The following is a 23,628-nucleotide window of genomic DNA, read 5'->3' on the forward strand; positions in this document are numbered from 1 at the left end:
CCCGACTGCCGGCGGTGATCGCAGGCCTCTTCACCTCCTCTGTAGCAACGCAGGCCGCGGTTCGCGAAGGAGGGAAGTTCGGTGCCTTCTAGATGTTAGTGTTTCCCTAGTAAAATGGCGCAACCTACTCTAGGGGATCGGCCATGAATCTGGCGGTGAAGAAGCTCTTATCGATTTTTTTTTCAATGAAATAAGTATCTGGCAAATGAGATTTAAAGTGTCCACTGCTACAGCTTTGAATAATCCAATATCTAAGCATTACATGAAAAAGCATTTTATAAACATAATAGGTATCAAGAAGAACTCCAGCATGCAATTCTTTTTTGTCTCACGCAGACAGATGCAGAGGGCTTCACAAACGTTCCTAAGGCCGTAACCTAGTAACGTAGCCCTAGAGGAAAGAACTACAGGAAGGGTCAAATTCAAGCCAAGCTTTTGGAAGGGTTCTTCTAAAAATCTTTTGCGTTGTATAGTAAAACGGTGGCATGTCAAAAACAAGTCTTGCAGAGATTAACTTTCTTTACTTATGTAGGCGCAAAGGGCATAAAGGCGACATAGCCAGACCTGTGGAGATAAAAGTTCAGTTCGGGGACGCGGCACCGTAGTCTCGTAATTGTTACTTACATTTTTCTAGTGGAGCACCATTTGGTGTTCCCAGGAAAATTCAGATGCGGTAAACCAGATGTTGCCAACGACGATTGCGCTAAGTTATTTGTAATAATAATAATATTTGGCGTTTTACGTGCCAAAACCACTTTCTGATTATGAGGCACGCCATAGTGGAGGACTCCGGAAATTTTGACCACCTGGGGTTCTTTAACGTGCACCTAAATCTAAGCACACAGGTGTTTTCGCATTTCACCCCCATCGAAATGCGGCCGCCGTGGCCGGGATTCGATCCCGCGACCTCGTGCTCAGCAGCCCAACACCATAGCCACAGAGCAACCACGGCAGGTCGTTATTTGTAGTATTGTATATTCTGAATCGCGCAGCAGTGATGAAATCTGACGTAGCTAAAATTGGGATTATATAACCATAATGGGATGCCACTACGAGTGCATCTGCACATTCGCTTGAGCCTAGATCTTGGTGGTCTCGCACCTACACTAAACGAACGAGACGTACGTGTCTTGGGAGAAGCGAATAGAAAGTTTCTAATAAATGTGACAATTTGGAAGTGGTTAGTGAAGAACAGACAGACAGACAATCGTTTAAGATCACGGCTGGCGACACACATGATGGTAATTTGCGTAAAGCTGAGACAACCGCCAATAATTCCGCCTGAAAGATAAGCGTGAAGTCACTGACGGTAGCCGAATGAAAAAAAAGACTAATGTAGATGAGTTGATACAATGTCCACACTTGCCTTTTCTTTACATACGGAAGCATCAGTTGCTATAACGGTCTTAGTATCCAGATGTGCAAGGTGATCTTCCAAGATACTATTCAGATATTGAAAGGGGGAATGCTTAGCATTGTTTCGAAAATTTTCATATTTGAATTGTAGCGACTGTAAGAATAATTTAATAAGGCCACCTCACATAGGTGAACATTAAATGGGTCAAAACTTTTTGTACGAAAACAACTCCAGGACAACGTCAGTGATACCATTGGTAGTTTAAAAAAATGAGGCTGATTCATTAATGAAAATATCTCGTGGTCTCTTCTGTGGTGATGCATATATCTTCAGAAAGGTTTGTACTGTTAGCATATGCAATCGCATGAGAAGAGAAGGCAGGCATGCTTATTGGTGCAAGATTTCATTAGCGAAAATTTAGGGAACACAAGACATAAACGTAATGCCTTCCGTCCAAATAGAATCACAGGCGGAATTTTGCATGCTGGTCAAACAGAAAACAAAACGCAGCCGAGCTCTATTATCGGGCGAACATACATGCAATATATTATAATCATGCAATCCCCACACTGCCCTGACAGAGAGAGGTTAATGCCATCAAGCCACAATCCTATGCGGCCGATATAGGAATGTAGAGTTTGGTGCAAAGCACGTAAATCTACCCATGCAGCAAAAAATGCTATGTCGTCGGTATATGCGTACACATCCACATTTAAAGGTACAGTACTCAGTAAAACATTAAACAGCAATCCTTGTGGTAGACCTCTTGACTGTTGATACGTATACGTAGATGAAGACAATGCGTGTAGAGGGCAGTAAAATTCCCAGCCGCATAAAAATTCATAATCCTACGCGACAAAATAATATCGCAGGCCTGCATTCTGAAGCGCATTTATTAGGCTTACATGTTCTGCACTGTCATATGCCTCAGTGATATCCAATGTGACGCTCCATATTCTGTCTGAAATCGAGCTGGTTGAATACGACTTTGTAAGTCGACATGGGCACACCAAATCGAGCACCCACGTCTGAAGCCAATTTCGCATGGACTCGATATCCTGTTCTCTATCAGCCAATTATCTATGCGGTCGTGTAAGGTTCTTACGGTGAGTTTTCCTAGGTTAGATGTAAAGACATATTGACCTATGTTAAACCATATACATAAATAATCAACCAACGTATACAGAGAAATATAGTGATGCGTTTCTTTTTTACGCTTGGTCAGTGGTCAGAATGGCATTCCCCTTGCATTATCAGATAAGATACGGGATCGAGCACGATCAAGCGTTACATATACACCGGCCTCGTTTCCACGAAGATAGCTGGCGTATGTCTTACTTTCTCGGCTCTGACCAAATCGAGTGAGATCACTAAAAAAAGTATGAGCGTGCGAATAGCCGAATCTTTCGAATAACGAAGCCAATATTGTCTTATTCCATTCGATCTTCCATTGTATAGTCACTATACGTAAATGCTAATATTTTTCGACCGAATATCCCAAACAGCCAACCGTGCGCAATAAACATGACATTGGACCAAATGTGCGACAAATTTAATCGCGGCAGCCATAGTAGACAAAGAACGCGAGAAATTACATAGGGAAGCACGCAATAAATTGTTCAGTGAGTCAGAGTGTAGCGGCTAACCACCATCACGAAAATTGTTATTACAGCGTACATATATATATACAGCACAAATGCGCGTTTCTGCCATTTCAGGCGAGTCCACGCGTGAAGGCTGTTCAACCGACACGCCGCCCTAACCCTCGATGCTCTAAATGACCCTTTCCCTCCCGTCGCCGATCCCCATAGCTCCCATTCGAAAGACGCCCGTCGTTCGGCGGCGCCCCAAACACGACCAGTTCAAAGGGCAGCCGATCTTCGCCAGGCGTCGTCGTCGTCGCCGGGGCCGGAACTGAATTGTGCCTTTATCAACGCCAAAGGTCATCGGTTCTACTCCCACAAAAAGTTGAGGGTTCGACTCGCACGGATGGTTGCGGGCTCGAGTGCCTTAATAAGTTCTACCTTAATAAACTGTGACCTAATTAACTTCGCCTTAATTAAAACCAAAGGTCATGGCTTCGACTCCTACCAAAGGTCGAGGGTTCGCAGCCCTTTTGTTCCATCGTGTGGTCACGCCAACGCCGGATTTTCCACCTCACGAGCCAACAATGGTTTCCCGCTCGTAAGTGGCTCCATCGTCATCGCCACGAAGTAGAAGAAGATGGCGGTGCCCGAGAATGGCAGGGCGGGACAGCAACCCGATAGACCCGATGTCTCCTGCTTCTTCGCGATCGTCGTTTCTTTCCCCCGCGTCGTCGGTTCCGATGATGCCGCTGGTGGTTGCGCCACTCTCCGACGCTCCGCGACCACGTGCCTTGGGACCTGGCGAAGCTAGTGCGGTGGCACGTCTGCTCCCAAGTGGTAGTAGTGGTATTCCAGTGGCGCCGCGTTCGAGTTTGCGCGTCTCGGAGGCTACGGACGGCTTCGTCGCCGTCAACGCCGTTCTCTCGTACGTCCACGGCTCGATTTGCGGCGGCACGGGCGACAGGCTCCGGAAGACGTAGACGAGCAGACCGGCGATTCCGAAGACGACGACGCACATGTAGACGCACACGCATGCCACGGCGCCCTCGGGGGCGTCTTCCTCGTGGCCCCCGATCGCCTGGACGCCGCCGGTTGCGAGTCGCATGGAGGGCTGCCTCTCCTCGTGGCGAACTGGGGCAGCAGAAGCCGGGTTGGGTAGGCCCTCGGTTGTCGCAGCCACCGGCTTTCCGGCAAGCGGAGCTGAGAATCGTTAGAGGGGAAAGTGAAACTGCGCGTGACAACGAAGAATTGTCTCGTATAAATATCTGCGCATACAACGCTTCTCAAAGAACCGACTTGGGAGATAGAGCACCCAAGAAACTGCACGGTGAGGTACAACGCAGCGGAGGAAACCGGAATAATTTTGGTCACCGGGGTTCGTTTAACGCACATTTAAATAGAAACCCACAAGCGTTCCTCTCATTCCATCCCCACAGGAATGCGGCAGCCGCGGCCGGTGATCGCACCCGCCACCTCGTGCACAGCAGCAGGACGCCATAGCCAAAGAGTCACTAAGGCGGATATGGTTTCTGAATCTGAACTGGCGAACGCGAAAGGTGCAGTTCAAGAGCACAAGGAGGTTCATAATTACAAAAGTCCAGTGGAAGAAGTTTTATACGTATTCAGGCTCACGTGGGATAGGCTTAGTATTTTTCTATCAACTTCCTACCAACGACTGTTTGCGACGATAAGGCGACACTGAAGAGAAAATTTATCTGAGCTCTATTAGCGAATGTCTTTTCTATAGTACCACAAACAGTCACTCTTACTGGGACACAACGCTTGGTATAAGGCAGAAAATACCCAAGGTGGGCGGCGACGCCGTCTTGAAGTTCCCGAACTCAGCAACGAGCTGTGACGTCATGGACTTTGACGTCCTCTGCTCGGGCATACACAGGTACATTTATGTCGGAAAGCTATGCTACGCTGTACTCAAGAAGGTCCGAAGATTGAACTGAACAAGTCTCAAGAACCTTTACAGCGCCCCGACAGCCCGAACACTAAATGATGCTCTTCAATATTCGCGACGTCACACTGAGGCACCCGAGCTGTTTCGGCTCAAAATTCAAAGTGTAAATGTTTGACCTTCATTTTTTTTCTCCTGGCAATCAACCTGTAACCACGAAATAATCATAGATTGATGAGCGATTACTGTATCAGACTATTAGTCTCTCGCTTTAGTGTCGCTTTAACGTATACTAAATTGGTGCCAAGAGAAGGAATGCGGAGTCCAGGACGGCAGAAGACTAGGTGGGGCGATGAAATTAGGAAATTCGCTGGCGCTAGTTGGAATCGGTTGGCGCAGACAGGGGAAATCGGAGATCGCAGGGTGAGGCCTTCGTCCAGCAGTGGACATAAAATATGATGATGACGATGATGATGTATGACTTGTTCAATTGGCACCACATAATTACTCGTATCTTCATTCACTCGTACCTTCAACCCTAACTTGTCTAAACGGGCCTGACCTCTTGCTGCGTCGAAAGTCATCTCGCCTTAATCTATTTCACAAAATCTGTTACTGTAAGAACGATTTGAAGGACGTCCTCTTTTATCCACCTCATTATATATGTTCAAGGACCGATCATCGCTTCAAGGTGGGTCTACCTTCTTCTCGCCCAAAATTGGCTTATGACTCTTTTCTTCCTAGAACAAGCGTCGCATGGAATCATCTTCCCTCTACAATCGAAAGCATAGCTCATGACCGCCAGTTCCAGATCGCTTTACAAGATGCCGTGTATTATTTTGTTGTTAGCTGCACGTATTGCCATTTTTTCCCCACTCCTTTCTGTACTGCCTTCGGGCCCGGAAATTATTTATTTATTTATTTATTTATTTATTTATTTATTTATTTATTTATTTATTTATTTATTTATTTATTTATTTATTTATTTAATCAGTTATTTATTTATTAACTGCGTATGAATGTAAACAAATAAATAACTAAATAAGTAAATAAATAATGGCATTTTCTTCCACTCGTTACCGCTGCTGCTAGGCCTCGCTGTCTCCACGTAGGCGACAATGCAAACTCACCTGTTTTCTCCAGAGTATGGGGAAGTGCGCCGCTCCGATGAACGCTTCGAGTCGTGAACGCCGCTCGGCGTTGTTCCCGAGTCCCCGTCGGCCGAGATACGACGTCATGCTGCCGCTTACTGTGGCGCCGGTTGTGGCTTGCGGCCGCCAACGTGGAAACCGAGGCACGTCTACCGGCCTCGTTCCGTCGTCCGGGCGGCTGCTCGTGCGTGAGGGCGGTGACAAACGCAGTGCTGGCGCCAGGATCCTTGGGTCTATCGGGTTGCTGTCCCGCCCTGCCATTCTCGGGCACCGCCATCTTCTTCTACTTCGTGGCGATGACGATGGAGCCACTTACGAGCGGGAAACCATTGTTGGCTCGTGAGGTGGAAAATCCGGCGTTGGCGTGACCACACGATGGAACAAAAGGGCTGCGAACCCTCGACCTTTGGTAGGAGTCGAAGCCATGACCTTTGGTTTTAATTAAGGCGAATTTAATTAGGTCACAGTTTATTAAGGTAGAACTTATTAAGGCACTCGAGCCCGCAACCATCCGTGCGAGTCGAACCCTCAACTTTTTGTGGGAGTAGAACCGATGACCTTTGGCGTTGATAAAGGCACAATTAATTGAGGCATTCGAAACCACGACTTTTGTTGGAAGTTGTACCTTCGACCTTTGCTGCGATTTGAACCGACGGATTTTGGTGGCGTTTAGGGCGCAATTAAAACGACGGAACGAGCACAGGCGTGGCGCGGTGGTCGCAATGCTTTTGCCTTCATCCACGTAGGGATAACAAGTGCCCCTGCAATTTCTTTTAAGCATGAAATGCTTTTAGCTCTTGTTGGCGACGACCTTCAAGTGACCTTCAGCCAAATGCCAGAGCCGTTATCCGGACACTCCATCGAGTACATCTGGGCAAGTTACGCGAACAAAACGAGATCATCCGGGCAACCAGTTAAGACCGCATTACACATGCTGATTACTTTCCAAACAAGTTACAAAAAATATCGCTTCCGAGTTTTTCCAAATGTTCATTCACAATCTCGCTCAAGCGGTTACTTCTTCTGTAACTCCTAGTACGCTGAAGTTTTATTCGTTATTTCTAACAGCGACGTTCACAAGGTAGATACAGGGCTCTATACACTTTGATGTCACCTTTTCGCGATGAGACAGAGTTGACTGTGCTCTTTTCAACGCCAGCAGTTCGTGAAGTCCGCGGTGCGTTCGGCGCGCCGACAGCACCGGTAGCGTCGTGAATGGCCATTTGACCGAGACGATACTTGCAATGAGGTTCTGTCTGTGACAGGAAACTATTACGTCCATGTGGACAAGTTCACAGTATGGCCTGGTGCTGTGTGATGTGGTGGCTAGTATCAAGATTGTGGCTAGAATCATCTCCAACCAATCTGCTTTTCCGGTAGTCATTTAATGCTTACATCTACTCTCAATTGCGGGAGAGTCAGCAATTCTTTAAGGCCCTCACTCTGGTGAGGGTGCTCGTCATAATAGTCTACCGACTATTTTGACTGGCCCCCTCACTGCATAGTTGGGAAATTTACGGGGCCCCAGTTTCTGCGATTACATACAGTGCTAAAAAGCGGGCACGTCCTGTGCCCCCGGGGCTTACCAGAGAGACGAGAACTAGGAATCGGATTCCTGATTAATAAGAATATAGCTGGCAACATACAGGAATTCTATAGCATTAACGAGAGGGTGGCAGTTCTTGTCGTGAAACTTAATAAGAGGTACACAATGAAGATTGTACAGGTCTACGCCCCTACATCCAGTCATGATGACCGGGAAGTCGAAAGCTTCTATGAAAACGTGGAATCGGCGATGGGTCGAGCGAAAACTAAATACACTATACTAATGGGCGACTTTAATGCCAAGGTAGGCAAGAAGCAGGCTGGAGACAAGGCAGAGGGGGAATATGGCATAGGCACTAGGAATAGGAGGGGAGAGTTATTAGTAGAGTTTGCGGAACAGAATAATATGCGGATAATGAATACCTTCTTCCGAGAGCGGGATAGCCGAAAGAGGACGTGGAGGAGCTCGAATGGCGAGACTAGAAATGAAATAGACCTCATACCCTGCGCTAACCCTGGCATCATACAAGATGTGGACGTGCTCAGCAAGGTGCGCTGCAGTGACCACAGGATGGTAAGAACTCGAATTAGTCTAGACCTGAGGAGGGAACGGAAGAAACTGGTACATAAGAAGGCGATCAATGAGTTAGCGGTAAGAGGGAAAATAGAGGAATTCCAGATCAAGCTACAGAACAGGTATTCAGCTTTAACTCAGGTAGAGGACCTTAGTTTTGAAGCAATCCACGACAATCTTGTGGGCATCATTAAGGAGTGTGCAATGGAAGTCGGTGGTAACTCCGTTAGACAGATGCCAGTAAGCTATCACGGGAGACGAAAGATCTGATCAAGAAACGCCAATCTATGAAAGCCTCTAACCCTACAGCTAGAATAGAACTGGCAGAACTTTCGAAGTTAATCCACAAGCGTAAGACAGCTGACATAAGGAAGTATATTATGGATAGAATTAAACATGATCTCAGGAACGGAGGAAGCCTAAAAACAGTGAAGAAGAAACTAGGAATTGGCAAGAATCAGATGTATGCGTTAAGAGACAAAGCCGGCAATACCATTACTAATATGGATGAGATAGTTCAAGTGGCTGAGGAGTTCTATACAGATTTATACAGTACCAGTGGCACCCACGACGATAATGGAAGAGAAAATAGTCTCGAGGAATTCGAAATCCCAAAGGTAACGCCGGAAGAAGTAAAGAAAGCCTTGGGAGATATGCAAAGGGGAAAGGCAGCTGGGGAGGATCAGGTAACAGCAGATTTGTTGAAGTATGGTGCGCAGATTGTTCTAGAGAAACTGGCCACCCTGTATGCGCAATGCCTCATGACCTCGAGCGTACCGGAATCTTGGAAGAACGCTAACGTAATTCTAATCCATAAGAAAGGGGACGCCAAAGACTTGAAAAATCATAGACCTGTTCTATAGATCTGTTCTCATCTGCTTAATATCTGATATGGGTTGTATTTGGGTCTAAGATATTAAACTTACTTTTGCAAGTTGGTGGAGTGCTTAAAGACTGCTTCACCTCCGGCGCGGGTAGGCCCAGTATTGCACTATTTTCGGCATCGGCCAACGTACATGGGGAGAAGATCTCGATCTACACGGCTCTTGCGCACGGACACATTTTTCACCAGAACCTAGCCATATACAGCTTCGCTGCCATCATCATAATCATCATCATCATCAGCCTGGTTACGCCCACTGCAGGGCAAAGGCCTCTCCCATATTTCTCCAACAACCCCGGTCATGTACTAATTGCGGCCACGCCGTCCCTGCAAACTTCTTAATCTCATCCACCCACCTAACTTTCTGCCGCCCCTGCTACGCTTCCCTTCCCTTGGGATCCAGTCCGTAACCCTTAATGACCATCGGTTATCTTTTCTCCTCATTACATGTCCTGCCCATGCCCATTTCTTTTTCTTGATTTCGACTAAGACGTCATTAACACGCGTTTGTTCCCTGACCCAATCTGCTCTTTTCTTATCCCTTAACGTTACACCTATCATTCTTCTTTCCATAGCTCGTTGCGTCGTCCTCAATTTGAGTAGAACTCTTTTCGTAAGCCTCCAGGTTTCTGCCCCGTAGATGAGTACTGGTAAGACACAGCTATTATATACTTTTCTCTTGAGGGATAATGGCAACCTGCTGTTCATGATCTGAGAATGCCTGCCAAACGCACCCCAGCCCATTCTTATTCTCCTAATTATTTCCGTCTCATGATCCGGATCCGCCGTCACTACCTGCCCCAAGTAGGTGTAGTTACGTTTCGCCTATGACGCGCGGTGTAGCCGGCGCGGATTCAACGGACGCCGGGGCTTCGTTCAAAGCGGCGGACATTTTGGCCCGTTCGGAGCGGCCGCGACGCATCCCCGCCGAGCGCGTCCCGGCATGTTTCAGTGCCACGTGTCTTCGTGTGTGCGTGTGTGTGTGTCTGCCCACGCTTGTCAAAGCGCGGCAGCCGGGGAGAGGAGCTCCCCCAGTGTGAAGCGAGGAGGTCTGACCGGCGCCGGCCCGGCTGATGCGTCACCTCCTTGTCTCTACATGTGTCTCAGTCCGTCCGTGCCTCGCTGTCACGTGGTGTCATCCCGTGACCTTCCTTCTTGCCCGCGACGCCAAGAGTATAAAAGCAGCTGCCCTCGGATGCCAAGACAGAGGCTCCGATTTCTTCTGTTGAGTAACGTGCTCTCCTGTCTCTCCACTTCGGTCGACCTGACCGCCCGCTCTTTGCTATGCTAGAATAAACAAGTTGTTCTGTTAGCAGTCGACTCATGCTTTGCCGGGACCTTCGGATGCTTCCAGTGTGCCCCAGGCCGCCAGGCCAACGCTACCCTTGGGGCTTGCGACCCATTTGCAACAACGGGCGCCAGCGGTCCCATTGCAATAACGGGTGTCAGCACTGAGGTTCCAACAGCTGGTGGTAGCGCTGAGGTTCCAACAGCCGGTGCCCTCAGTGGGATTGCAACAGCTGGTTGCCAGCGGTGAGATCGCGACAACGGAGGCCAGCAGCGAAGATATGCGGTTGACTGTATGCTGAGCAGCACAACGACCATCCGGGAGCAGTGCAACGAGCCCTGTGTGATGAATGGTTGCCTGCAGCGGAACGACTGCGCTGAATTCTTGGCTGCGAGGTTTGGTGAGTGTGGAGCTTTCTTCTTCTGAGTTTTGCCAGGCTTTTGTTAGTGTGAGAAACAGAGCTGGTAATTGTGGTTGTCGTTGCTGCCGGGTTAGTTTGCGGCAAGACAATAGTAGGCAGTAGAGAAAGCAGCATTCAGAGCAGCCATGGATTTGAAGTCGTTGCACAAACCGAAATTGCTGGAGTTTGCAAGAGAGTTGGGTCTGGATGTCTCAGACAAACTCAGAAAGCCAGAACTGCTAAGGGCTATTCTTGAGTTAGAAGCTGAGGATGACGAGCTGTTGGAATGCCTTGAGACCATTGAGGAGAGGGAGACGGCAAAAAGACAGGAGCGCGAAATTAGAGAACAGAGAGATGAGCGTGAACGAAAAGAACAAAAAGAGAAAGAAAAGGAAGAGCGCGACCGTCAACACGCTTTGGAAATGAAGCGTCTCGAGGTAGAGATGGAACGCGCTCGTAATGGAAGTCAGGCACACGGTGCAGGAGAACGAGTATTGTTCAAAATGACTGACCTGATGCGGCCGTTTGAGCTTGGAGAGGACATTGGTTTGTTCCTGGTTAGCTTTGAGCGAACGTGCGAGAAGCAGGGGTTCTCTCGGGAAACGTGGCCACAGCGCTTGCTTACTTTGTTACCCGGCGAGGCGGCCGACGTAGTCGCTCGCTTGGAGAGAGAGGAGGCAGAGGATGTCGACAAAGTGAAATCGAGTCTGCTAAAAAAGTACAGGCTGTCAGCGGAGGCGTTCCGTCGGAAGTTTCGAGAAAATGAGAAAGGCAAAAGTGAGTCGTATACAGAGTTTGCCTACAGGCTTATGTCAAACATGCAGGAGTGGCTCAAAGAAGAGAAGGCGTTTGGTGACCACGAGAAAGTTCTGCAGTGTTTCGGGCTAGAACAGTTTTATAGTCGGTTACCTGAGAACGTACGCTACTGGGTCTTGGATAGGCCAGACGTTAGTATGGTGGCTAGAGCCGCTGAGCTAGCCGAAGAGTTTGTGACGCGTCGGACTCGCGGAGCTAAGCACGGTCAAAAGGGTGAATTTGGCTCCAAGTTTGAGAGGCCGAAGTTCACGCCCATGAGAGCAAAGGGGGACACACGTAGTGCGAACGCGAGTGAAAGCAGTCCGACCGAACGTAAGGAGACGGCGGCAGTCGAAGCCGAACGCAGAAAGCGGTTCGAGGCGAGGCAAGCGCGCGTGTGTTATACGTGCCAGAAGCCGGGTCACTTTTCGGCGCAGTGTCCGGAAACAAAAACAAAAGTCGTGTTTTTGTCATTATGCAGCACTGACGAGAACATGAAGCTTCTCGAGCCTTACATGCGAGACCTCGTCGTGAACGGGAAAGAGTGCCGAGTGCTTCGCGATTCCGCAGCTACAATGGATGTAGTTCACCCCTCTTACGTAGAACCCGATATGTTCACGGGCGAGTGCGCATGGATCAAGCAAGCCGTGGAAGCTCACTGCGTGTGTCTGCCCGTAGCAAAAGTGATTATTGAAGGACCTTTCGGAGCACTTGAGACGGAGGCGGCAGTGTCATCTATGCTGCCCCCCCCCCAGTACCCATACCTATTTTCGAACAGGTCCGATCACCTCCTGCGCGAGAAGGGGCTTTTGTTTGGTGAGGCTAGCGTTCAGGCCTTAACCAGATCGAAGGTTCGGGAGCTCGCTGCAAAGGCGGTAGTTGCGGGGCCGACGTTGTCGAACAATGAGAAAGGGTCAGAGGCGCAGCAAGCTGATATTCAGAGCACGCCCGAACTGAATAAAATTGAGCCTGTAGCGTTAAAGGCACCAGATACTGGAGAGGAAATTCCCGATGCGGGAAAGTTAGAAGAGCTATCTGCATATTTGCTCATCGCGCCTACGTCAGACGGACTTAATAGGTTGCTAAAAGACAGCCGGTCGGCTTTGATAGCCGAGCAAAAGAAGGATGGCAGCCTAGAAAACATACGCTGCATTGTCAAGGAAGGTATCGCCAAGAAAAATGCTCGCTTTGTGGAAAGAGGTGGGGTCCTGTACCGGAAGTATCTAGACCGCAGGGGAGTGGAGTTCGATCAGCTGATCGTGCCTCAATGCTATCGCCAGGATCTGTTGCGCTTGTCGCATGGGGCTTCGTGGTCCGGACACCTAGGAGTTAAGAAAACTAAGGACCGTCTCCTGCAAGAGTACTATTGGCCAGGGTGTTTTCGGGACGCAGACCACTTTGTGAAGACATGTGACACCTGTCAACGGGTGGGCAAACCAGGGGACAAATCGAGGGCGCCGTTGAAGTTGGTACCTCTCATTACGGAGCCTTTTAGACGGCTCGTTATTGATACAGTGGGACCTCTGCCGGTAACAGCCACAGGGTACAGACACATTTTGACTGTGATCTGCCCAGCGACAAAGTTCCCTGAAGCAGTGCCGCTTAAAGAACTCAGCTCAGTTGAGATAGCCAATGCACTACTGTCCATATTTGCGCGAGTTAGTTTTCCTGCGGAAATCCAATCAGATGAGGGCACAGTGTTTACTAGCGCTTTGACGACGGCCTTTCTCGAAAGGTGCGGAGTAAAGCTGTTACACAGCTCAGTGTACCACCCCCAGTCGAGTTCCGTTGAGAAGCTCCACTCCGCCATGAAGCGCGTGTTGAGAGCATTGTGTTTTGAACATCAAACTGACTGGGAGCTGTGTCTGCCTGGGGCGATGTTTGCATTACGGACCGCGCCGCATGCGGCTACGGGGTTTTCGCCAGCTGAGCTGGTGTACGGTCGCTCGCTGCGGTCTCCGCTTCGCATGCTTCGAGAATCGTGGGAAGGCAGGGGCGACGACCCAGTCGTGGTGGAGTACGTGCTTAAGCTCCTCGAACGCTTAAGAAGGGCACAGGAGTTGTCAGGTGAAGCAATGGCAAAGGCCCAGCAGAGGGCCAAGGTTTATTATGATCGGACAGCCAGGGCCTGTCGTTTTGAGGTGGGCGATGAAGTCATGATATTGCGCACATCGCTAAAAAACAAACTCGACGTGCAGTGGGAGGGCCCAGCACGGATTGTTCAAAAACTGTCGGACGTCAACTACGTGGTCAGTCTGCCAGGAAAACGGAAAGCACAGCAAGTTTACCACTGTAATCTGCTCAAACCCTATAAGCAACGGGAAGCAGTAGTGTGTATGATGGTAAACAGTCCCGAAGAGCTTCCGGTCGAGCTTCCGGGACTAGGCTCAGTGGCGAACAGGGAAGACACCGATCAAGTCATTAGTGACTTAATCAGTAAAGCACCGCTGTCTCCTGAGCAGAAAACCGAACTGCACCAGCTCTTACAAGAGTTTCAAGGTCAGTTCTCTGAGAGGCCTGGTAGGACTTCTGTCCTTACTCATGATATAGAACTTACCTCCCCAGAGCCAGTACGATCCAAGGCGTACCAGGTGTCACCCCGCCAGCACGATATTATGGAGGCTGAGGTAAAGAAGATGCTACAGCTCGGTGTTATTGAGGCGGGTGAGAGTGATTATACCTCCCCTTTGATTTTAGTTGAGGTACCGGGCAAGGAACCTCGTCCTTGTGCCGACTACCGCAGGCTAAATTCCATAACTAAGGATCAAATTTATCCGATCCCTAACATCGTGGAGCGCCTTGAGAAAGTTAGTAGCGCTCAGTTTATTTCCACCCTAGATCTTGTCAGGGGTTATTGGCAGGTTCCACTTACAGAAGAGGCTAGTAGGTATGCGGCGTTCATTTCACCAATGGGAACATTCCGTCCTAAAGTGTTGAGTTTTGGTTTGAAGAACGCGCCATACTGTTTTTCAAGCCTCATGGATAAAGTGTTGCGGGGACAGCAAGAATTCGCTTTACCGTATTTAGACGACGTAGCGATATTCTCCGCATCCTGGTCTGAGCATATGGCACACTTGCGGGCAGTGCTAACCCGCCTGCGCGAAGCGGGCTTGACAGTCAAGGCTCCCAAGTGCCAGTTAGCACAGGCCGAGGTTGTCTACCTCGGTCACGTGATTGGTCGGGGTCGTCGCCGCCCCTCTGAAATAAAGGTGGCCGCTGTGCGAGACTTTCCGCAACCGCGCACGAAGACCGATATTCGGTCGTTCTTAGGTGTCGCCGGCTACTATCAGAGGTACATCCCCAGGTACTCTGATATCGCGGCTCCCCTGACGGATGCTCTAAGAAAGACAGAGCCGCAAACAGTCGTCTGGGACGAGACAAAGGAAAGAGCTTTTAGCGCTCTAAAGAGCGCCCTAACAAGCCAGCCTGTGCTACGATCGCCCGACTACACAAAATGGTTCGTTGTTCAGTGCGATGCTAGTGAGCGACGCATGGGCGTTGTACTGTGCCAACGGGAAAATGGAGAAGCAGAACACCCCGTCCTGTATGCTAGTCGTAAGCTGACCAGTCGTGAGCAGGCGTACAGCGCCACCGAGAAAGAGTGTGCGTGTCTCGTGTGGGCCGTTCAGAAATTGTCATGCTACCTAGCCGGCTCGAGGTTTATCATTGAGACGGATCACTGCCCTCTCCAATGGCTGCAGACCATCTCTCCCAAAAATGGCCGCCTCCTGCGCTGGAGCCTCGCTTTGCAACAATATTCCTTTGAGGTGCGTTACAAAAAGGGGAGTCTCAACGGTAACGCCGATGGCTTAAGTCGAAGCCCCTAACGTGGGAATCAGCCTCAAAATTGTTTGTTATTGATGTTTTTCTTCCTGAGGCAGGATTTTTAACATATTGCTTTTGTGTAGTGTTTCAAAGTGATGATGTGCTTTCTAGTGCAATTTTCCGATTTGTGGACGCGTTCTGAGTGCTGCTAGACTACTGTAAGGAACTAGGCAGTAGTATAAAAGGGGAAAGAGCCTGGCATGGCTTAGTGAGGGTTGTGCTGTGCTTGCTGACTGAGCGGCTGAGTTTCGGCGTAGTTCTAACGCTTGCTGGGAACGAGAGAAAAATGAGAACTCTCCCGAAGTCACTTTGCAGTGTCCTGTGTGAACCTGAACGTGAGAACGAGGCCTTCTCGGTCGCTGCGCTCAAGAAACGCCGAGGGACGACCGACTTCGGTTATGAGCATCATTGAGCGACATCCGTCCGGACAGCGGATGCAGTCCCCTGACCATCGGGATCTCCTTCCCCCGGCGGGGCGGTCTGTTACGTTTCGCCTATGACGCGCGGTGTAGCCGGCGCGGATTCAACGGACGCCGGGGCTTCGTTCAAAGCGGCGGACATTTTGGCCCGTTCGGAGCGGCCGCGACGCATCCCCGCCGAGCGCGTCCCGGCATGTTTCAGTGCCACGTGTCTTCGTGTGTGCGTGTGTGTGTGTGTGCCCACGCTTGTCAAAGCGCGGCAGCCGGGGAGAGGAGCTCCCCCAGTGTGAAGCGAGGAGGTCTGACCGGCGCCGGCCCGGCTGATGCGTCACCTCCTTGTCTCTACATGTCTCTCAGTCCGTCCGTGCCTCGCTGTCACGTGGTGTCATCCCGTGACCTTCCTTCTTGCCCGCGACGCCAAGAGTATAAAAGCAGCTGCCCTCGGATGCCAAGACAGAGGCTCCGATTTCTTCTGTTGAGTAACGTGCTCTCCTGTCTCTCCACTTCGGTCGACCTGACCGCCCGCTCTTTGCTATGCTAGAATAAACAAGTTGTTCTGTTAGCAGTCGACTCATGCTTTGCCGGGACCTTCGGATGCTTCCAGTGTGCCCCAGGCCGCCAGGCCAACGCTACCCTTGGGGCTTGCGACCCATTTGCAACAACGGGCGCCAGCGGTCCCATTGCAATAACGGGTGTCATCACTGAGGTTCCAACAGCTGGTGGCAGCGCTGAGGTTCCAACAGCCGGTGCCATCAGTGGGATTGCAACAGTGTATTCCCTTACGACTTCCAGTGCCTCGCTGCCTATTGTGAATTGCTGTTCTCTTCCGAGACTGTTAAACATTACTTTAGTTTTCTGAAGATTAATTTTAGACCCACTCTTCTCCTTTGCCTCTCCAGGTCAGTGAGCATGCATTGCAATTGGTCCCCTGAGTTACAAAGAAAAACAATATCATCAGCGAATCGCAAGTTACTAAGGTACTCTCCATTAACTTTTATCCCCAATTCTTCCCAATCCAGGCCTCTGAATACCTCCTGTAAACATGCTGTGAATAGCATTGGAGAGATCGTATCTCCCTGCCTGACGCCTTTCTTTATTGGGATTTTGTTGCTTGCTTTATGGAGGACTACGGTGGCTGTGGAGCCGCTATAGATATCTTTCAGTATTTTTACATACGGCTCGTCTACACCCTGATTCCGTAATGCCTCCATGACTGCTGAGGTTTCGACAGAATCAAATGCTTTCTCGTAATCAATGAAAGCTATATATAAGGGTTGGTTATATTCCGCACATTTCTCTATCACCTGATTGATAGTGTGATTATGATCTATTGTTGAGTAACCTTTACGGAATCCTGCCTGGTCCTTTGCTTGGCAGAAGTCTAAGGTGTTCCTGATTCTATTTGCGATTACCTTAGTAAATAGTTTGTAGGCAACGGTCAGTAAGCTGATCGGTCTATAATTTTTCAAGTCTTTGGCGTCTCCTTTCTTATGAATTAGGATTATGCTAGCGTTCTTCCAAGATTCCGGTACGCTCGAGGTCATGAGGCATTGCGTATACAGGGTGGCCAGTTTCTCTAGAACAATCTGTCCACCATCCTTCAACAAATTTGCTGTTACTTGATCCTCCCCAGCTGCCTTCCCCCTTTGCATATCTCCCAAGGCTTTCTTTACTTCTTCCGGCGTTACCTTTGGGATTTCGAATTCCTCTAGACTATTTTCCCTTCCATCATCGTCGTGGGTGCCTCTGGTACTGTATAAATCTCTATAGAACTCCTCAGCCACTAGAACTATCTCATCCATATTAGTAATGATATTGCCGGCTTTGTCTCTTAACGCATACATCTGATTCTTGCCGATTCCTAGTTTCTTCTTCACTGTTTTTAGGCTTCCTCCGTTCCTGAGTGCATGTTCAATTCTATCCATATTATACTTCCTTATGTCAGCTGCCTTACGCTTGTTGATTAACTTCGAAAGTTCTGCCAGTTCTATTCTAGCTGTAGGGTTAGAGGCTTTCATACATTGGCGTTTCTTGATCAGATCTTTCGTCTCCTGCGATAGTTTGCTGGTATCCTGCCTAATGGAGTTACCACCGACTTCCATTGCACACTCCTTAATGATGCTCACAAGATTGTCGTTCATTGTTTCAACACTAAGGTCCTCTTCCTGAGTTAAAGCTGAATACCTGTTCTGTAGCTTGATCTGGAATTCTTCTATTTTCCCTCTTACCGCCAACTCATTAATCGGCTTCTTATGTACTAGTTTCTTCCGTTCCTTCCTCGGGTCTAGGCTAATTCGAGTTCTTACCATCCTGTGGTCACTGCAGCGCACTTTGCCGAGCACGTCCACATCTAGTATGATGCCAGGGTTAGCGCAGAGTATGAAGTCTATTTCATTTCTAGTCTGGCCGTTCGGGCTCCTCCACGTCCAATTTTTATTTCTTAATAATTTTTATTTCTTAAAGGATGGCAAAAATGAGTCACCGAGAAATAACTGAAGTTCAGTGTTGATGGCAACATAGTTAGCTTTGTTTCATCCCGAATTTTTTATGCTGAAATCCAGTAAACAACATGGGTATCGGGAACGTAAGCAGAAGCAACTTACGGTCACAAAAACCGTCAGAAATTAACACAGGGCACACGGTTTCAGGTGCAGTAGTTAGTGCCAAATCTGAAAGGTTATTGTCACGGTGGGTTGATTGATTACCTGAAAAAGATTTAAGTCCAAGGTTAATTCACTGAACTCGGTTGCGTGCTTGCACGGTTATGACAAGCATGGCCAATTGATTTGGGAAAAATTGATATCGCCAAGCAGATCAACATAACTAGTTGAACATTTTTACATGGCAGTAACAATTATTTCGCGTAATTTATCAAAAAATGGAAGGGACAGTTCAGGGGGGCGGCAACAGACACCAACTAATATGTTTTCACAAATGGTTTAACAGGCAGCTCAGAAAATCTTGAGCGATGACGAGGTGTGAACTTCACAAGGAGAGAGAGAGAGAGAACTAAACTTTTATTTTCCGAAACGGTAAACCGAGTCAGAACCCGGTTCGCCCTAGGTGGGAGGATTCCTTATTCCAAGAACCCTCTGGCTTGGGCTGCCTCTTTGGCCCCGGCGACGAGACTGCGTTGGTCATCCAGGTCATCGGAGGAAAGCTTGGCCTCCCACGTTTCGGTTATTGTATGGATTTGCGGTGAGTTGGGGCGCTTTTTTTTTTGCTCTTAGGGGGCGGCTTTCTTTGGAGACGTCTTGTGGAGCTTGTGAGGTAGGGTCTGTGGGTGTGCCCCGCAGTGGGCAATCCTGGACCATGTGTTGCAGGGTGTCTGGAACGTCGCAATTGGGGGCATATGTACGAGTACTGCGTAGGATACAGTCTGTGCATGATCATTCCGTGCACGTAGGTGTTGGTCTGTAGGCGGCGCAGGATGAATTCTTCCTCTTTGCTTAGATTCTTGTGTGGTAAAGCGTACGTTCTTCTGCTGAGTCGGTGGTGTTGCAGAAGCTCCGAGTACTTTAGGGCGATGTCATCAACGTTTGTGGCCGGCTTAGTGTGGGAAGGTAGGAAAGCCCGGCTGGTATGCTCGCGGGCAGCGGCGTGTGCCGCGTCATTTCCTGTCATGCCCTGATGGCCTGGAAACCAGTTGATGTAGGTGTCGGGGAGCGGGGCACGTGCGATGTGATTTCTTAGTATTTTGAGCGCTGTTTCTGATACGCGGCCTTTTTGATAGTTGCGAGCTGCTGCTTGGGAGTCTGTTAGTATTACTGCTACTTCAGGGAGTGGTTATTGCTAGAGCAATTGCCGTTTCCTCTGCAGTCTCAGGGGCTCTTGCTCGGATGGAGACAGCTGCAAGTTCTTTGCCTTGGTGATCCGTGACGCTTAGGGCAAAGGCGTTTCGTTTAATATACCGGGCAGCATCGGTGTACCTGGTATCAGGGTTTCTCCCATATTTCTTGCTGAGTGCGCATATTCTGCTTTGGCGACGCTCCTCATGATAATTTGGATGCATATTGCGCGGTATACTTGCAACGCTGATGCAGTCCCGGACTGCAGGTGGGATTCTTGCTTTCTGGTCTGTGTCTGCAATGAAGCTTTCACTGTATTTGAGGTGGCGCAGAACTGTACGTCCGGTAGGTGTGAGCTTGAGCCGCTCTAGTTGGCTGATCTTATGAGCTTCGAAGAGCTCTTCCCATGTATTGTGGACGCCGAGCTTGAGGAGTTTCTCCGTTGATGTCATGGGTGGCAGCGTCAAGGCTACTTTGATTGCCTTTCGAATGACGAGATGGAGTTTCTTGATTTCTGCCGGCTTGAGCTTCAAGTAGGGAGTTCCGTAGGTGATACGGCTAGTCAGGAGAGCTTGAATTATGCTAAGTGTGTCATGCTCCTTGAGTCCGCTACTTTGGTTTATGATCCTCATGACGAGGTGCGTAACTTGTGACAGTGTGCGTTGGAGACGCGGGAGAGTGGCCGCCCCTGATCCATCCTTGTGAATGTGAAGTCCGAGTACGCGAAGAGAGTCGACTGTAGGGATCTTGGTTCCGTTGAGCGAGATGCTAGGATCGGGTTCGATATAGTTAGGTGGTCTTCCTCGTGTCCGTGCTCTCAGGACGAGAAGCTCCGACATTTCGCGTGCGCATTGGGGACCGCAGTCTCCGAGGTATCTTTCGGTAGAATCTACGGCTTCTTGTAGATTGCGTTCTTGTTGTCCAGTAGTAGGTGCTTTGGCCCAGAGCGTGACGTCGTCGGCGTAAAGGGCATGGCATAGGTTTGGGATGGCGTTCAGTTGTTTCGGTAGCTTGATAATTGCGATATTGAAAAGGAGGGGTGAAATAACTGATCCTTGTGGGGTTCCTTTGTTGGGTAGCCGAAATTTATCGCTGCGGAGGTTGCAGACACCTACTGTTGTTGTTTGGTGCATCAAAAAGCTGCTGATATAGTTATAGATCCGGGCTCCGCAGCCTGTATCTTCGAGGTTGCGCAGAATGGCTTCGTGGCTCACGTTGTCGAATGCGCCCTTTACGTCGATTGCCAGGATTGATGATTTGCGTCTGTGATCGAGGTAATCAAGCAAGTCTTCTTTGAGGAGCAGGAGTACGTCCTGCGAGGACAGATGCTGCCGGAATCCGAACACGGTGTGCGGCAAGTGTCCGTTGTCCTCGAGGTATGTTGTTAACCAGTCGTGCACCATGTGCTCGAGGAGTTTCCCCACGCAAGATGTGAGGGAAATGGGACGTAGGCTTTCGATGCGAAGGGGTTTGTTGGGTTTGGAGATCATGGTGACCTCCGAATGCTTCGAGGCTGCTGGTAGGTCCCCCTTTTCCCAGCAGTCGTTGTAGTACTGTAGCAGTGCTGTAGTGGTATATTGCGGGAGGTTGCGTAAGAGCTTATTAGTTAATCTGTCCTTGCCGGGACTGGTGTTTTTAATGAGTTTGGCTAATGCTGCGTGGAGCTCTGCCTGGGTGAATGGTCGATCGAAATCTGGGTTTGGTGCACCGCCGTACGCCTTTCCGGTCGCTGATGAAGTGGGCTTGTCGGTGCTAAGTTTTTGCTGAAGCTCACGAAGGAGATCATCCTCCGATCAAGCATGATTGTGGATCAGTCTGTGCACATCTTGCCCCTGTTGCGTTTTGGTGCGATCGGTAGGTAAGAGATCGCGTAGGAGATGCCAGGTTTTCTTGGTGCTGAGTGTCCCTCGTATGCTGTCACAAAAGGCGTGCCAATTTTGCCTGCTAAGTTGCTCCGCGTAATCTTGGGCCGGTATGGTGAGAAGGGCGATTCGTTGCTTAAGTTTTCTATTGAGCTTTTGTCTCTTCCACCTCTTCAGGAGGCTTCTTTTGGCCTCCAAGAGATGAAGGAGATGCGGGTCGACTGCTGGGGTGTTGTTGCTTAGCTGGATGCCCTTGGTGTGGTTTTCTGAAATGCGTTTATTTATTGCAAGCAACACATCACCGCCCCTTTTATCATTGCGGTCATGCCGATAAATGCTGAATATGTCATTTTCTCTAAACATTTCACCATCTAAAACATCGTTGTGCAGCCATGTTTCTGTTAGGGCTAGAATATCGGGATTGCTATCTTTTATAAAGGAACAGAATATATGGCGCTTATCTAGTATGCTACGTATGTTAGTGTACAATATTCTGAGCAAGCGACACGAGGCAGTATAAAGGGGTAGTTCAGGGACCCGTGCACCCATAGATATTTTTTTAGCTATCTCCTACATAATACGACGGTGCCTCTATCAACATCGTACACGTATTCCTTGTTCTTAATGTGCATTTTGTCAAGTGAAAGTTTGCACCATTTGTCCTGTGCCCTTGCATATTCTAGCAGTTTTTTCTTGCTAAGCGAGTGCTTGGCGCGAAATCCTCGAGAACACATAAGCGGGGGCCTTTTAGCTTCCTTGCAGAAGTCAAGCTGTTACAGTTGTCTTTAAATGTGACAAGCTTTGCGATTATTGGCCAGCATTTGTCATGAGCGAATCGACGAATTCTGTGCACTCGTTCAGACTGGTCGCTTGATGAAGTAAGCTTCAACCTTTCAGCTCACAGTTTGATGACTTTTTGCTTTGAAGTTGTCCAATCCTCACTAGACTAATCGCTGATGGTAAAAAAGGTCATTTCATCTACATAGTCAGTTTTCGGCGTCCTCGCACCTTCAAGTTATGGTTTTTAACTGGCGTGAAAATGACTGGATGCTGCCAGGTGTGTCTGTTCCACAGGTTTTACGTAGGCTAAGGGTGGCTTGGAGAGTGGCGACTCTGTCCTTAAGGCACTTCACCTCAACGTCTCTGGCGTCCTGCTTCTTTTTTGTCCCCTTAAGTTCAATCAAAATTGCAGTTTGGGCTGCTTCTATCCTGCGTACAATGTCTATCACAGAATCTTCAGGTTCAGGATCAAATTCGACATCCCTCGACAGCATCAATCGTAACGAGACACAGAAATAAGCATGAAGTCGCACAAAGCAGCACAGTGCGCGCATGACGCAGTCATAGAGCTCAATTTGGCACGACTACGCTATTAAGACTTATTTGGAACGATTCCGCACTTAAAGCCGCTGGCAATGTCCAGGTAACTAACCTGTAACAACAGAAGCGGTGAGCGTCCCATTGCCGTAGCGGCGTCGTGCCATGTGATCATGTAACCTTTGAAATATAGCTTTAATAGTTTCATTGTTATCACCATTTGCCCCAACATTGTTCTCGCTCTATGCTGCCCGCTTTTCAGCCACCCCTCATTGTAGTTACACGCTAATGTTTGGGATCATCATGATTATCATCATCGTCCGCTGTGGGTATGCACCAAGATATTAGCAGGTTATGAAGAAAAAAAGGACGGACAACTCCGCTTGGGCCTCAAGCCGGTTTTACGCATCTTTCCCCGATCTTGTAAGAACAGGGCGCAGAGAAGGCCACCAGCCACGACGAGGCAAAGCGTCGAAGGTCACGACCCATTCTTGAAGCCATTGAAGCCATCCTTGAATGATTTCGTCGAATCGACCCATTCCGCGAGAACACAGTCTGTGTCAGCCTGCCTGACATGGAATTCGGCAAGCAGGACGATGGCCGCACGCCGACGCAGCTCAACATCCAGTGCGCGCAGGACCAAGCGGCCCACGCACCGAGTGTGCTGCTGCAGGTGCCACTGCCGACAAGCTCCGCTGACTTGCCGCACCACCTCCTTCCTGCTGTTCCAGAGGCTGCTGCAACATCATCCGGCGAACACCACCAGCAGCAGCAACAACACGCCCAGCATCGTCAGTCCTTGTTTAAAGATATGGACGCGTGGGCCGATACAATCTGGCCCCATGAACAGACGGGTTCCTCACACACGACTGAAGTCCTGTGGTCCCGAGTCGAGCCGATCGAACCTTACTTGGGCAAGCCTCGACCGCCGT

At 49.2% G+C, this 23,628-nt stretch overlaps 2 protein-coding genes and 1 pseudogene across 2 annotated transcripts in view; 1 reads left to right on the forward strand and 2 right to left on the reverse strand.

Moving 5' to 3' along the window:
- The window catches only part of LOC135897779 (uncharacterized), a 73,223-nt gene that overhangs the window by 23,960 nt on the left and 25,635 nt on the right, over window positions 1-23,628 (reverse strand). The gene's annotated exons all lie outside the window — the stretch shown is intronic.
- On the reverse strand, window positions 2,893-6,516 carry LOC135896720 (uncharacterized). Its single transcript, XM_065425211.1, has 2 exons — window positions 5,980-6,516; window positions 2,893-4,143 (listed from the first exon to the last, which is right to left on the reverse strand). The coding sequence occupies exons 1-2, from the start codon at window positions 6,275-6,277 to the stop codon at window positions 3,515-3,517; spliced, it is 927 nt and encodes a 308-aa protein (XP_065281283.1). The 5' UTR covers window positions 6,278-6,516; the 3' UTR covers window positions 2,893-3,514.
- On the forward strand, window positions 8,970-9,136 carry LOC135897812 (U2 spliceosomal RNA; annotated as a pseudogene).

Source organism: Dermacentor albipictus, chromosome 1 (genome assembly GCF_038994185.2).
Source record: "Dermacentor albipictus isolate Rhodes 1998 colony chromosome 1, USDA_Dalb.pri_finalv2, whole genome shotgun sequence".
In the NCBI taxonomy this organism is placed as follows: Eukaryota; Metazoa; Arthropoda; class Arachnida; order Ixodida; family Ixodidae; genus Dermacentor; species Dermacentor albipictus.